The sequence below is a fragment of the Diadema antillarum genome, unplaced genomic scaffold (genome assembly GCF_040938485.1).
Source record: "Diadema antillarum isolate AM-2024a unplaced genomic scaffold, OU_Dant_1.0 seq00000377_RagTag, whole genome shotgun sequence".
NCBI classification, from domain to species: domain Eukaryota; kingdom Metazoa; phylum Echinodermata; class Echinoidea; order Diadematoida; family Diadematidae; genus Diadema; species Diadema antillarum.
In genome coordinates this window covers 472,994-488,424 of record NW_027271376.1, presented here as the reverse complement: position 1 = coordinate 488,424, position 15,431 = coordinate 472,994, and the positions used below count along the sequence as shown (strand labels likewise).

The 15,431-nt window shown below is 40.5% G+C and overlaps 1 protein-coding gene across 1 annotated transcript in view; it reads right to left on the bottom strand.

Moving 5' to 3' along the window:
* Positions 1-15,187, bottom strand: part of LOC139731540 (EH domain-binding protein 1-like) — a 64,296-nt gene extending 49,109 nt beyond the window's left edge. Inside the window, exon 1 of the mRNA XM_071642423.1 lies at positions 14,981-15,187. Coding sequence (XP_071498524.1) covers positions 14,981-15,084 — 104 coding nt within the window. The 5' untranslated portion in view covers positions 15,085-15,187. The remainder of the gene's footprint in view (positions 1-14,980) is intronic.
* Between the last annotated feature and the right edge of the window lie 244 nt (positions 15,188-15,431).

Genomic DNA, 15,431 nt, shown 5'->3' with positions numbered 1-15,431 from the left:
GAACAAACCTCAATAGTACCTGCTCCGTTTTCATCAGAAAATCTTTACCGACACTCTGTAACTGGCAAATTAAATTCAGCGGGCCTTAGTGACAAACAAAGCATTTTTAAACCGACAATGGGGTCACCTATTCAACATGTGTTTGCTGCCTTTTAATCAGTTTACGCTATATTTGTAAGATTTATCTTTATCTGTTGTTGGTTGGGGTGCCATTTGATACTTTATAAAATGTAATCATTAGTGCCGACACAGTTGTTCTGTGCCGAATGTTCAGACATATGTTTCAAATATTTAAGTTTTATGAGAATTTGCTTTCTATTACTAATGCTGCATGCATTCTTTCTACACCCATGCATGAAATTCAGTCTCCTTAATAAGCATGGGCCATTATCATAATCTTTAAGCTTTAGATGCCCAACTTTTGAATTTATCAGCCTCTTGCTACTGATATTCCTATAATGACATGTATAATCTACCCTTTCAATCTTACCCTTCCATTTTTATTTCTTAGTGTAATCCCAATTTTCTCTCAAGAATTGTACATACTAATTTGAACTGAATAATGGGATACTGAATATTAACCAGCTGAACTAGACAGAAATTGAAAATTCAATTCTTGAAACCTAAAAATGAAATCATCCTTATTCAACTGTCCCCTAATTTACAAAAAAAAAAAAGAGAGAGAGAGAAAGAAATAGAAAGTGATAACAAAATCAATTAGCTCAGAGATACCCCCCTCCCTCCACCATCACCACACCAATACAACAGAGAATTGTGCAGCTAATGTGGCTTTACTCTTCCTTAGCCCACCCCCCCCCCCCCCTCCCATCCTATCCCTCGCAGCTGAAATATCACAATCTCCAATGTACTGGCACTTTGAAAGTAGCTACAATAATTCTTGGAGCACATATTCTGCCAGACACACATGGGGTAAAAAACACACAAATATGATTAATTTGCACAGTGAGAAATAATGTTTGATGTTCTGTCTCCCGTGAGTGACCCACTTACATATTTGTGCCAACATAGAAATGCTGGACGTTCCATTTTTCTTCTTCTGATGACTCATATTGATATTAGAATGTACCAGTCAAAGAATAATTTCTGCGCCGATAAGTGGACTGAGGAGTGAAATTTTGCTTCAGGTCATGGGGCTAAATCTACACACCTGTCCAGGGTACTTGCTATTACTGGGCCAAACTCAGCAAATATTTCACAGTGGCCATTCTTCCATCTCTCTTTCGTAACAATCTCAGATTTCTCTCTTTTTTTTTCTCTTCTGCTTCTCTTTTTTTCCCCCTCGTTCCCACTCTCTCTCTCTTCATCTTCTTCTTTTAAGACTGCTAATCTGCATTGTACATCAGCTTACACATTAATCCTGTGAATCAAGGCAAGATTGTGGGCAGCCATTCTTAGGGAAGCTGCACGAAAGCCCCCCTCCTATTATTTGCTCTCATTTTATCATCTCCTTTTAAATCTATTCAACTTTCTTCTGTGCAATTGATTGTAAACCTCTCCCATGCCCCCCCCCCCCCAACATACAAACTTTTTCCTCCCTCTCTCTCTCTCTTGGTTGAGCTTCATCAGTGGACCATCCCTGACACAAAAGAGGTTTGAGAAAAAAGTCTAGAAACAAAGAGAGGACAGAAAAGGGTACTGCGGAGAGGGGGAGTGAATAGACCCAATGACCAATCGATAGGGAATAGGAGTGGAGAGAAAGCTGTCATGTGTGTCCCACCTTTGTCCACCTGATGGTCACTCATCGCAAAGCGGGACAATAGCCGCTACATTCCTGCACAATGACGCCTTCTCCTTCCTTTTAAAGCCCCCCAAAAAACTTCTGCAAAGTCCTTTCTATGGTGTGAAATGGATGGGTGATCCTAACCCCAGAGAAAGAAGGGGGGGGGGGGGGCTGAGAAGAGCGTAGGTGAAAGTTTGTTAGATTAATAAAATCACATCGCAGTCTGGGCAAGGGCAAAGCATTAACATCTCTTAAGATCCTATGACCTTTCTTTCACATGTCTTTACTTGTGTCCAATTTTTCTGTCAAAAAGTATGCCCAGGAACGTGTCTCAATCATAAATCTCTTTAACAGTGTCATGCATGGCGACCAGATTACATCCCTCTTTTTACCTGCTTAGCACACCATTTGACACAGATGAGCAGATAAACGTCATTTTTTTTTTTTCTTCTGGATGAATGGCATTTCATTCTTTCTAACTGCAGCCAAACTTCCCACTCGGCACAACATTTTCTTACTCCGTTTAAATTAGATGAACATTTTGAGACATTTTTCCTTCCAAATACATCTCTTACCAATAGTTCATTTTCAATTTCTTCTTTATTCTAAAAGAAAATTACTGGTAAAAAAAAAAAATTGCTCAACTGACTTATACTATCCCTAAGCGAAAAGTGAAAAGCAAACTGTATAACTTTTACTGCAACATTTCAGGATAATGATCTTCATATCCATCTCCACAACCAGATACAAAATTGACAAAAACTACAAATTGAATGAAATTTGAATGTATTCTTGATTATTTTTTTTGCTCCTGCAACTTTCCCTGTAGCATTTAACCTTTCTTTATTCCTTTGTCTTTTCAAGAACATACCTGTAGAAGAGACTCCTTTCTATCACATTCTAGAACAATATTAGAAACAAATTTTCTCTAGCCTTTCTATTATGTGAAAAACATTCTTGGAATATCGAGGTCTTGAAATGTAATTCAAGCCATCTTGAACTTTGTCATTTTAGACTACTATATCAAGTTTTGAAAAACTTGCAGCTCCAATTACCACTATCACATCAGTGTGTATGTCACATCAAAATGCTTTCAACTTCCACCTGATCACCAAAATCTCGGCATAGAAAAATCAGAAACTGACCTTGTATTGATATACGAAGTTGTATAAGCTTCAGTTAACATCGATAAAATGATACTTTCACTAGCAAAAGTGCTACTCTCTCCCTTCTATTTTTGGGGTCATTTGAAGCACTTTTCCTACCAAAATTCTATCTCCCTGACAGCAGGGGATACCCCATCAGACTTGGAGGGGAAAAAAAAATCAATTAGGCAAATTCTAAGAATGGCAGGGTAATGGTGACATTGAAGGGGGAAAGAAAGGAAGCGGCAGCCTGAACAGACCCTGAAGTAGCCAAGTGCTTTACCCGCCCCTGTCTCTTTTTTCTTCCATTTTCATCTTCGTACTTCTTGATTCCTTTCTTTCCCTCCTTCATAAAATGACGTGAGAAGACTGTGGCCCATCACCCATTCCACAGTATTCCCGGCTGAATGATCAGCTGCACAATGAACACCGTTAATAGATTTCAACCAGGGATACAATAGGTGTGCACAGGGGATGAATAAAACGAAAAAAAAAATGAGGAAAATAAAAGAAAAGGGTTTGAGGATGAGTGTCCCAAGGAAAATTTAGCTGAAAAGCCAGGATGTCATTCTGAATTCTTAAATGATGAGACCGAGGTAAGGGTAGCTGCCATTGTGGTTGGCGCTTAATGGCATTTCTGAAGTCAAACAATACCTGTAAGGAAGTGGTGAGTACTGGCAATGAAGTGGGCTCAACACCAGGTTATTTGTTATTTTAGATTACACACTCTCATTTTCTTGAGAGCGTCCACCCCTCACCTGTGTGTGTGTGTGTGTGTGTGTGTGTGTGTGCATGCACACACATTCCCATATGGAGGTAATACAAGAAAGGTATAAAAACAATAAAAGAGGAGATAAGCAGGAAGGAAGTACATACATGGAGAGAGAATTTTCTTCTTATTACCATGCCAAACTTTGTAAGAGCGTTCCATCTTAGTAGTCCTACTAGTTCAACATATAATACCTGGGCCCTGTTTCATAAAGCTGTTCGTAAAGTTACGAACGACTTACAAACGACAGGTCATCAGTTCCTGATGTGCTATACATATCAGAATTTCAATAATTCAGCTCAAAAACTGATCACCAGTCATTTGTAAGTCGTTCGTAACTTTACGAACAGCTCTCTGAAACACTCCCCTGGTGTGTGTGTTGGTGTAAGAGAGAAAGGGGGCGGGGCAGGCAGGGTATATGTCTCGGGAGATAAGATGTCATAAAAAACTTATGATGTTGATTTATGGCAAGAAATTCACAAACATAATCACAACAATAACACTAACTCCCCAGCAAGCCTCTGTCACTGTAATGTTAAACATCTACCCTCAGGGATGACAAATCTTCAGTTATTGTCATTAAAACAAAGACAGCAGATATCAACAGTTAGGATCTTCCAGAGTATAAACACATACATGTATTCTGAGGTAACAATCAATTCCATCATATCATGAATTTACCTGGGTGTGAATTATGGGCCACTATATAAAGTCATCCCATTGTACTTTTGGAGCATTAATTACCGATCACTATGGTTGTCTAAATTATTTCAGAGACAGGCATTTATGCAAATGCAGCTTACTGGTCGGATGCAGTCAGCTTCCAGCCCGTATTCAATCACTTCTCTTCTTAATTCATACAAAATAATTATATAAAGTACTACTGCACACTTTTCAGTGGAGCTACAATGTCATCACCTAATAGGCCATCTGTATAATATGTTTGTTTATGTATGTGTAAGCGCCTGCATCTGATTCATATCATTCCAGTGTTCCAACTATGATTTAATCTCCAATCAAAGTGTGAAACTCACTTCTTCTCCAAGCAGTAGTGACATTTCAGAAAACTCACATGCACCCAAGGTCAACTTATACCATCTACAAGTAGGCCATAAATCATTTCTTTAGCAATAACTGCCTTCAAAGTACAATAGCATTAGAATATTTAGGCTGATGTCAGATTTTTTTTCAAGCACCAGTGGTCTTGTTTCTGCATGATCAATAGAGGTCGCTCTTTCTCTTTTCTGCCTGGCCAGTGCTCTATCCTGCCCTGTTCATGAACACTTGGCCCAGATTGGAAGCATGTCCCCCTGAGTTGAGAGCACGCCTGTCTAAAATCTAACAAAGAGGGCACTATTCTACAAAAGTTGCTGTACTGTCCAAGGATTTGTTGTATTGCATGTTAGGTATAGAAGGGACCACAGTGTAAGTATCAAAACATTTAAACCTAGTAACCAGCACTAAAATCAGGGTTTCAAATCAAAATGTATCCGTGCTTGTTAATACTGAACAAAAACAAAAAAAGAAGAGTCAGTCGCATATTCAGTATATCCAATTCAAGCTTCAGTTTTAAACTAGAAATGTCGCTGGTTATACCCCCGCCAAACAACATTTCATAAGCTTTGGTCAAAACAACATTTCATAAGCTTTGGTCAAAAAACTGAGGAAGTAGTTAAATCCGCAAGATCTTTCCTTGATCTTCTGCCATTAATATGCCGTTACCATGGCAACGTACTTTCGGGTACTGTCGAAAAATGCGTCTTGCACATCTACAACCAAAGGCACACATCTGTACCAAGTTTCATGGAAATTGGGCAAAAACTGAGGAAGTAGTTTGCAACACAAAATTTTCCATCATTTTGGCTCATAATATGTGAGCTGTTACCATGGCAACATACTTTTTGTCACTGTCAAGAAATGTGTCATGCTGACCTATATCCTAAGACAAACATTCAATATGAATTCCATGAGAATTGGAAGAACACTGATGAAGCAGTTTTGCCATGAAGCATTTTGCCCTATATTTTACCAATAACATGCCGTTACCATGGCAACGCACTTTTTGCCACTGCGGAAATATGTGTCTTGCACATTAACATATTCAGATGAACATCTGTACCTAATTTCATAAAAATTGATCAAAAACTGTGGGAGGAGTTCGCGACGCAAGATTTGTACCCATTTTTGCCCATAACATGCCGTTACCATGGCAACGTACTTTTGGGTACTGTCAAAAAATACGTCTTGCACATCTACAACCCAAGGCACACATCTGTACCAAGTTTTATGGGAATCGGTTGAAAACTGAGGAAGTAGTTCGCGACGCAAGATTTGCAACGGACCGACCGCCCGACCGACCGCCCGACCGACCGCCCGACCGCCCGACCGACCGCCCGACCGACCGTCCGCTGATTCCTATATACCCCCTTCAAACTTCGTTTGGCGGGGGTATAAATATTACAGGTGCAAATGTATTTGGATTCAAGAGCTTTAATTCTGCCACATCATATCCATGAAGTAGGTTACTGATTGACTCCATGTTTGCTGCTACAACAAACCTAGCATATCAAGGTTTGGTACTACTGAGGCACAATCAAGCAAAGTCAAGAATATGATGACTAACCAGAAATACAAACACACACACATGCACACTCTAAAATCAAACTACTATTCATCCCAAACATTCACAGAAATTTATATCTCAGACTCTACTAATAACTCTGTTGAAGGTTAAGTGCCTGAAAACAAGCTCTAATACTTGCAATTATTTTGCACATGACAAACACACAAATAGACATCGATGATAGCAAATTTATTTCTCTATTAAAGTCCATGCAGGCTTCATCTTTCCATAACTGATAATTCTTCAATGTGAGCTATCGCAAACAATTGTATCAACATGCCCAACCTTAATCATTGCTGCTTTGTTTACCAGCTCCTCTACATGTGGCAGGACTGGTTACTCCATGATGAACTCCTTTTATGGCCACACTTATCACCATGGTAACAGTGTGCAAAAATTAGCTTCATCTTGAAGACAGAATCAGTGGGAAACATCACTGAGCCATTGAAGGGGGAATGCTTCTTAGATGCCTATAAATAACACAAATGTACTTTCTGTTTTTTATTGAATTTGCTGTCAACAAGACCAGGCCCAAAATAGTTCTTCCTGTTGTTCATACCAGCAAGTCATCCAGGCTAGTATTTCAAGTGAACCTCGATGTAGAACTACCATGATCCCTTCCCTCTTTCTTTTGTATTCTAGGGAGCATAGAAGTAATCTCAACACTCTGCTTACAAGAACTGGATGTGTTATGTACAAGAATCCACAAACAAGGACTACACTACTCAAAGGTAAGGGGTTATATTTGTTGAGAGGAATAGCCAGACTGGATTGAAATGGAATCTTTGATATACTGTAAAAGTGGATATTTTCGTGTGACTACTTTTTCGCACTTGGCTGGGTAAGAAGAGTTTCGTGTGTTTTTAATTCTGTGAAATCAAGACATCAACTACTGGACCATATGGCATGCCAAAATATTTGTGTGCTTTTATTTTCGTGCTAGCTTCTGCTTGCGCGAAATGCGCGAAAATTTCAACACCTTGGAAATTTCCACTTTTACAGTAGCAGGAGCAGTAACAGAGGAATTTGTTGCTGTGTTCTATTACTGTTCAATGACATAGAAGCCAGCTTGTAGTTTGTCTGCTGCATGAATGAAATATCCAAAGTTTATTGATTCTTGCAGACTCACACTTTTGTTTGGTTGGTCTATTAATTTTCAGAAATTTTCATGATTGCTTCATTTCAATAACGACTTTCAATTAAAGAAACTAATGAGAAGACAGAAGATGCAAGATAAAAACTGCCTCTTTGACTCACACTGCAAAGCGATGCTGCTGCTACAAAGAATCAACAGGAATGTACAACTGTATTCAACCCTCAAACACCAACGATGCTCTAGGACTACACTAGTTCACAAGGTGCAAAACATAAATGCTTTGATGTTATTGACTATCTGCCAACTATCTGTCAACTATGTATGCATTAAGAGGTCATGACCTTTGCCCTGAGTGTTGGCACTTCCATGATTAACATAGACTTACACTGATATTGGCACATACATTGAAATTGGTGCAAGGTACATTATGTATCCTAAGGCTGTGCTTCTCAATCAGTGGGTAGCAGCCTGCTGGTGGGCTGTGAAGCTCTCGCAGATGGACCACAATGTCCACCCAAAATAAAATAAAAAAGATTTGTATTAAATCTAACTGGGCCTCAAAAACTTAGTAGGAGTTATTGGGCCTTGGGTTAAAAAAGGATGAAAGGCACGGTCCTAAGGGACCTGCCAATACACATGTCTGCATTCTGTCACTGGGGTATATACTTGGTGCTTGACTGCTGCTCTATCATTCTGACATGCAAATATCAATGATTTTTGGTTGTATACTCAGCAATGTTCAAACTGAATTATGTGCTTTTCTTCGTAGTAATCTCAATTAAAGCCCAAACAAAGTCCTGGTACGCCAGCAAAAGTTATCAAATTTCGCTCCCAAATGTGAACGTATGCTTAGGAAATGTGCAGGATAACGATGTTATAACAAGATATTCGATGGGTAACGACGAAAATGCGAAATATTAACCAAAAAGGTTCAGTCTCAGTACTTACCCGAACGGGGTCAGGCTAAACTCGGACTCGGGGACAACTCGGCTTCGCTTTGACGGCGAGATGAGTTGTAACGGTTGTCCCTCTGATTGTACAGTGTTGTCCTATGGGAGCGGCCTGTATAAACTATAGCGCTTCGTGTTCTGGCTACTCGCAGTAATGGTCCGAGTTGTTACAACGCGCGCATCAAAAACGTCTTTTGCGCGCATGCAAAATTAGTGTGCGTCTATCAAGCACCTCTAAAACAATCAAAGGCGCTTGATAAACAACAACAAAAACTCCAAAGACCGCGCGTCTCAGCAACTGAGGACCGCGCTCTGTCATTTTTGTTTTGTTTTGTACAGGATTACGTTAGCACGCACTTTCCTGTCCATTCAGTTAGGCCTCATTTGGTATTATGCAGTGGCCAGTAGAATGTGGCGATCACGAACTGCGTGTGAATTGCCTGAAGTAGGGTGGAATTTTTCCCGAGACCGAGTTAGTCTGGAGCCTTCTGGAATAAAAGTCGGTTTTCCTACTATTATTATTTTTCTCAAAATACTCCAAACCGACTCATCATTCCGGCAAACCGCGTCAGCCAGGTAAGTTTCTTAGTGGACTCTTTCGATATATTGCAAGCAAAAATGAAATGGTGCTAGACGGGTTCTCAAGCACTTACCGAAACATAGTTTTCACTTTAATGGTGGACCAGTTGTGATCATACTACTTGGAACAGGTAGGGATTAGTTTAGTGGCCTACAATGAGGATTGAAGTCAGTATCTAAACACTGTGGCTTGCACTGCAGCCAGAGGGCGCTACGCCACTGCCATATGACGCTCAATCTAGGGCCTATCATATGTAAGGTTCAATGCATCTCAACAGCTGATCTTCAAATATGCAATAAGCAAAATACAAACAAAAATAGCTTTAAAAAAGGCTAGAAGTGTTCTAATTTTGTTCATTCCTTGCCTATTTATAGAACAGGGGAGCCACCACGAAGCATTAATAGAGGAAATCTCTGATTAGCACTGCCCTCACACCAGATCAAAGCAAATATCAGAATAGAGCCACGCCACATGGACATGCAGACAGTTTGGTGTACTGCGTGCTCGTTGCCATGGCAACCAGCGAGCGGCACCCACAATGTTGTTTACACCTCCCTGACTTCATCTGTCAGTATCACAATTGGTAGCATGGCTTGCACTATCCCCAGGGGTAGGGCTCCTTTGCCAGTGCTTTACAATTAGGCTTCAAGGGATCGTTACTGCCTGAGAAGACTTAATGTTGAATTGTTTTGGGCACGGTGCGCTGCTATGCTCGCAGCCACGTATATCCAGAAGGAAAAGTAATTCATTTTGTATAGGTTGTGCAATCTTACATATATTCTGAATATTGACAGCTGTTGGATGTCTGAAGTTATGCAAATCTTTTAATGGTGTGGTCACCGAATGGTACCGGCTATCAAATAGTACAAAATCTCTGGGGAATGAGGTGAAAAGCATTAAGGCTAAGAAGCATGCAAACCATGAACATGACAGCCAACGATGCAATGTGGCATTCCTTATCTCTCCTTTTCATTCCTCTCCAGCTCTTAATCAATTCATTTAATTTCAAAGGCATGGTTTTTTGTGGTCTGGCTTATCGTTTGCCTGTTAACTAACAGAGGATTTGTCTTGTTGTAACATGATGTGTGATGCTGCTGTAGCAAAGTTTAAATTGTACAGATCTAAAACTCCTTCAGACGGCATCAAAACCAAGGTTTGAAATCACAATATTGTGCCTACATTGTAAGGTAAAATAACAAGCACACTAGGTGTGTTGACAAAGCCAATGTTTGTCTGTAAACGATGCTGAACCTAGCCCTCCATCAATATCAGATGTGTCCTTATAGTGTGGTGTCTGCAACAAATATATAAAAGGGGCATCACCATAGCAACAGCAGATCCTATTTTCCTTCCCCTTTTTCACGGATGACGCTCCATCATCATGAGCCACAGTCTTATTTTAGTTTGTCTGTCAGCTTTACTCATGGAGAAATTGAGCACGTAAAAGCATCCTTCATAGGACATTTGACAGCCCAATTAAGGAGGTTTTACATCATATCCCTATGACTGAGTTTGTGATATCATTCATTCTAAATGGTCTGTCAGACATAATGGCTCGTATTCACGAAGGTGGTTTAAAATTAATTGCGTCCACTGACAGATGTCCAGTAACAATTGCGTGTTGATACGTGCATGTCAAAGGTATGCCTATTTCATGCTTATTTTAGTCTATGGACTAAATTTAAATAATGGTCTAAATTTAAACCATCTTTGAGAACATGGGCCAACAATTTCTATATGTGGTGGTTAGTTGACTGAAGTCATCGCATTAATCATCATTCATCCACTTGCCCTTGTTCTTTAACTCTTCCTGCACCCTAAATGGCCGATGTTGTATTAGATGTTTCCATTAATACCTGATTTATCATCTAATTTGCATATATCAGTGGTTAATATACCAGGGATCAGTGACCAGCTTGAGGGTGCATTTTTTGTGGAGAATAACTCGGCCACTTTCAGTCATCATACAATTCTGATCCTAACCTCTAGAATGTGATACAGATATAGTGCACCTATACATATCAAACGAGGAGTATGTGGCTGTATCTATGCTCTACGCAAGTACAGCATAAGTCTCATTCATACAGCCCTGTGAGTCAGCAAAATTTGGCTTTCCTTCACTCTTCTCAGTTATAGAAACAATGACACAAGTACGTCGGACAGAGCTACAATGTACAATGCAGTTTTGCCGGCATGCATTGAATATGAAAACACGTTCACATGATCCAACCTGCATGAATGTATTTAGGAAATTAGATACGCCCAAAAGACCTCCTATTTCTACCCATTTCTCTTTCAACCTTGACAGCGTACCAGATGAAGATGATATCATCCATGTTTCAGTAGATATCAGTACAAGCATGCTCACACATGTATTACACACACACACACACACACACAAACACACATAAATAGCATGCCCAGCACAAGCATGGCCAGCACAAGCATGGCAGCATACCATCACATGACATTCATGACTGTGCAGAGCCGAGCGTGTACGTCAGCACTTGCGCACGAATTGAGATAACGGCAGCCCGTGCACAGACTCCGAATGCACAGATTACGGGGTCGGCAAGTTCTTGCGCCGAGGAGCAAAAGTGGGAATCATGGCCAAAGTGCAGGGTGCCAAGATTTTGGTGACCATAAATAGCTTCTTGTCTTCAAACACCAAAATAAGTTGTATGGTGGAGGGGGGGGGGCAAACTCAACTCTGAGAAAAAAAAAAATGCACTTCACCTTGCACAGAGTTTCATCAGCATAATCAATTCTACTAACATAATACCAGAAACGTACGTATTCAAAACTGAATGAAGGGACTATATTTTCCTATATCCATGTTGCTAAGAATGGAAAATGCTTAACAAAATGAAGTATGAATTCTCTAATATATCTTCATTACAGGACTTTTAAGTACATCTTTTGTTTTGATAATAATTGCTGTTTTCAGTACTGGGACAGAGTGTACAGATGACAGAATATAAGCCATGAATTTATTTCAAAATGACTTTCATGTGGGTAGCATGTCACTGACAGTGACCCTGGACCCAAGCAGAGGCATCTCGGATATGTGCCTGTGTTGTTCCTGCCATACTGTTCTCAAATTTGTGTTACATTTGAACTGTCATGAATTTTAAGTGGTCCTGAGGAGTGCTGTGCCAGTGACATCACAGTTATTCAAACAATTCTGTGTTTTTACAGACGTCCGCACAACATTAGACCATGAGATGATTCATTCATCTCCAATATTAAGATCAGACACATGAGAGCCCTTTCAGTTCAGTTAAAATATAATCTATACACATGTTCACTGGGGTTTATTTTTGCTTTATGTATATGTGAAAGCAAGTTTGAATCATGTGTCCCCAAAACACATTTCTCACATCACCTTCAACCAGTTATGGGCCAGAAGTGTTTTCCAAAATTGAGTTTGGCTTGATCTGCAAAACATGGAACAAGAAGCAGAGCTTCACTGGACCATCCTTCACTATTGCCGATGACCTCTCCCCCTTTTGGAAGGCACATGCCATGTTTTTAGCACAGGCATGTACATGCATGATCTTGCATGCAATGTGTCTTGGGAGATGCGCCTTGATTGAAAAGCAACGGTGTTTGAGACGCAGGTGATGTATGAAATGCCACTGCGGTTTGTGACCAGCAGGTGGACTCAATTTAGTGTTTGAAAACTGTAACTCTGAGCTCAATTTTGAATTGTTTTCAAAGAGCATGGTTACAAGTCAGAAATCTTGGGAAGTGTGAATACAGACCCTGAGTGATGAATGACCTTCAAAGGAAATGACAGAGAGCAAGCAAATTTTCTCTCACAGACGTTCATACACAGCACTCTCAAGAGGTACCATGTGTCCTTATTATCACTATGCTAGACCAGGAAAAGAAAATGCAGGTTGTGGGGAAAAAAAAGTTGAAAAAAAAAATAAAAAGAAACACACAAACTGTAAAACTGGACATTTCGGCACAATTATTATTATTTTTTTTTTGCTTACAGCTACATAAACAAATTTTTTATGTTTTAAATTTTGCAGATGGTCATGAAGACTAAGCGAGCGCTTTAAGCAGTCAAATGCACCCATCAAGGTGCATGGCTTTGGCAGGACATACTAAAAGGTAACTGACCAGTCTGCATTACGACAGCGAATTCACTCACGCTACAGGAATAGCGTACGTGCAGAAAAGTACAAATTCTGGAAAAGCGCAAAAAAAATATTTGCGTTTATTTTGCACTAGTTTCATGTCGTGCAAAATGGGCAAAAATTTCCACACTGAAAAGTGTAAAATTTTACAGTATGTGCACTGACAGATTTCTCATTTGATGTACCTGTATCCAACTTGGTGTGAAATAAAAAGTTCCCCAAGGAAGATGACACTCAACTGTATATTGCAAATACTACAGCCTTCCTTCAACCGCATTTAAAACCTCTCCGACTGGCATAATAAGCACGATGAGGTACAAAGGAATGACCAGGCACATAACCTGCTGATATATTTTGTCAAATGGCTCAAGTTCTCCATTCAACCTGAGTGCCGACTGCAGATCACATCAGGAAAAAAGAAGAAGAAGAAGATGAAATGAACATGGCAAGCTGAATGTCTGACTCAGGCTGTGTTAACCATTTTAATCATGTTTGAAACATGTTTCAATAACCACTATCAAAATGCATTTTCAAAGGTCTTTTGGATCATATTTCTCCAGTTGTTGCGTTTATCATCTCTATCATGAGTCGAGAGGGAGGCCTTGTCACTGCCATGCAGCTCCACTGCACAGTTTGACTCAAGGAACGGAGATGTGTAGTTGGCAGTGCTTGGCGTGGGAGGTCTGCGCTATTAACACATTTCAAAATGACTTACTGTTTATCACCTCCACAGTAATGTGTTTCTGGCTCGAACACATTTGCGATCGCACTTTTTTGTATGTTTCAGAAAGGTGTTTCCGACCCCATAATCAAAACAGCTTTGCATTTATGATCTGCCCAACTCCCTGAAAGTTGTATGCAAACCTTAATTCTACACAAGAAGTGAGTTGATGAACACATCCTCAGAAGTGGACAGAATGAAAGACTGGTGAGGCATCTTAGGAATACTGATACAAGTGTGGGTTTAAAGAATGTGCTTTGATTCAAGCAAATAGCACCAGCCTACCTATGTTTCTGTCTCACAGCAAACGGCTAGACATGGAGGGAGTTATTGATGAAGAAGACTGGATTTACATTGTAAATATGTTTCAAAAGCAAGCTTCCCACAAACTGCAGAGATCCAATACCCCTTTCAGTAACTCCTCTGGCTTGGGCCAGGCACGAGCTAAGTTGTAAAATTTTGAGTTTATGAATGGTTCGGGCCAAAGTGGCCGCGCCAGGAGCAGGCTATTTTGGCACTGCTGAAGCTAGCACCAAGCACGGGCAAGGCTCGGGCCTGTCCTGATCGAAGAGTTTATGAACGATAGCAATGGCAGGCTTGGGCCAAAATTCCTTGCATGATCAAAGGTCACAATTACCTGGCCATACCCTCCACTGGAGTGCACGTTCAGTTACCATGGTAGTTATCCCTTATGCGGCTGAGTTCGTCGATAGGTCATCGTAAAAGTAGCTCAGCTCTGCTATAGTTACTGAATGCAAATTTTACTGCTTGGTGCGGGCCAAATTACTGTACGAGCTGCAATTTTCGCGGTGGTTTTATTTTCACGAATTTTGCGAATCGCCTTTGAACCGCGAAAATAACGACACGCGAAAATAACAACGCGTGAATAACTAAGTTCAGTTAGACCCTCGCATCCGCGAAATTAACAACACATGAAAATGTCCTCTAAGGAGCAATTCGCAAAAATATCTGTACGCAAAAATTTCAGCTCGTACAGTAGCTCGGACCAGGAGCTGGTTAATAATGCATGAGTTACTGAAAGGGGTACAAATGATCTCATCTTTTACCACAACTGCAGGACCACTCCGGAATCTCCAACTCATATTCAACTTTCTGCACATCCGCTTTCCATCTGTAGCCTAAAACTACACAACACCACTCTATCTCTCCTCAGCCCCACCCCCAATGAGATAGTGATAACACCCACCATTTCTTGGTAGCCTCCACAGCCAGCTCATGCAGCGAGCCTGTAAACTTGAACTTGGCCGCCCTCTTGCCGACTCTCTGGAGTCTCTTCCACACCGAGGCCATCCTTCCTGCCCTTCAAGTCTGGTCTTGGCTCCTTTCCCTCTCCGGTGCTCTCCCTCCACAACCGGGGCCAAACACCTCCACAAGAGGACAAGTCTCAGCGGAGTCTATCACGGCACAGCTGCCAATATCACTGCAAAGGAAAACAAGAAACAAACAAAACAAAACACAAATGTTTATCAGATGCATGCAATCCAAGAACTAAACAATGACTACATAAAACTTCAACAGACTAGAAAGCAAAGCAAAAAAAACCCCAGTTGCCAAAACACCATTTTCCCCATGATTTCCAGCATTTGATGAGATGCTGATACCGTTATAACGTTATAAAATCAGTAGATAAGGAAAAT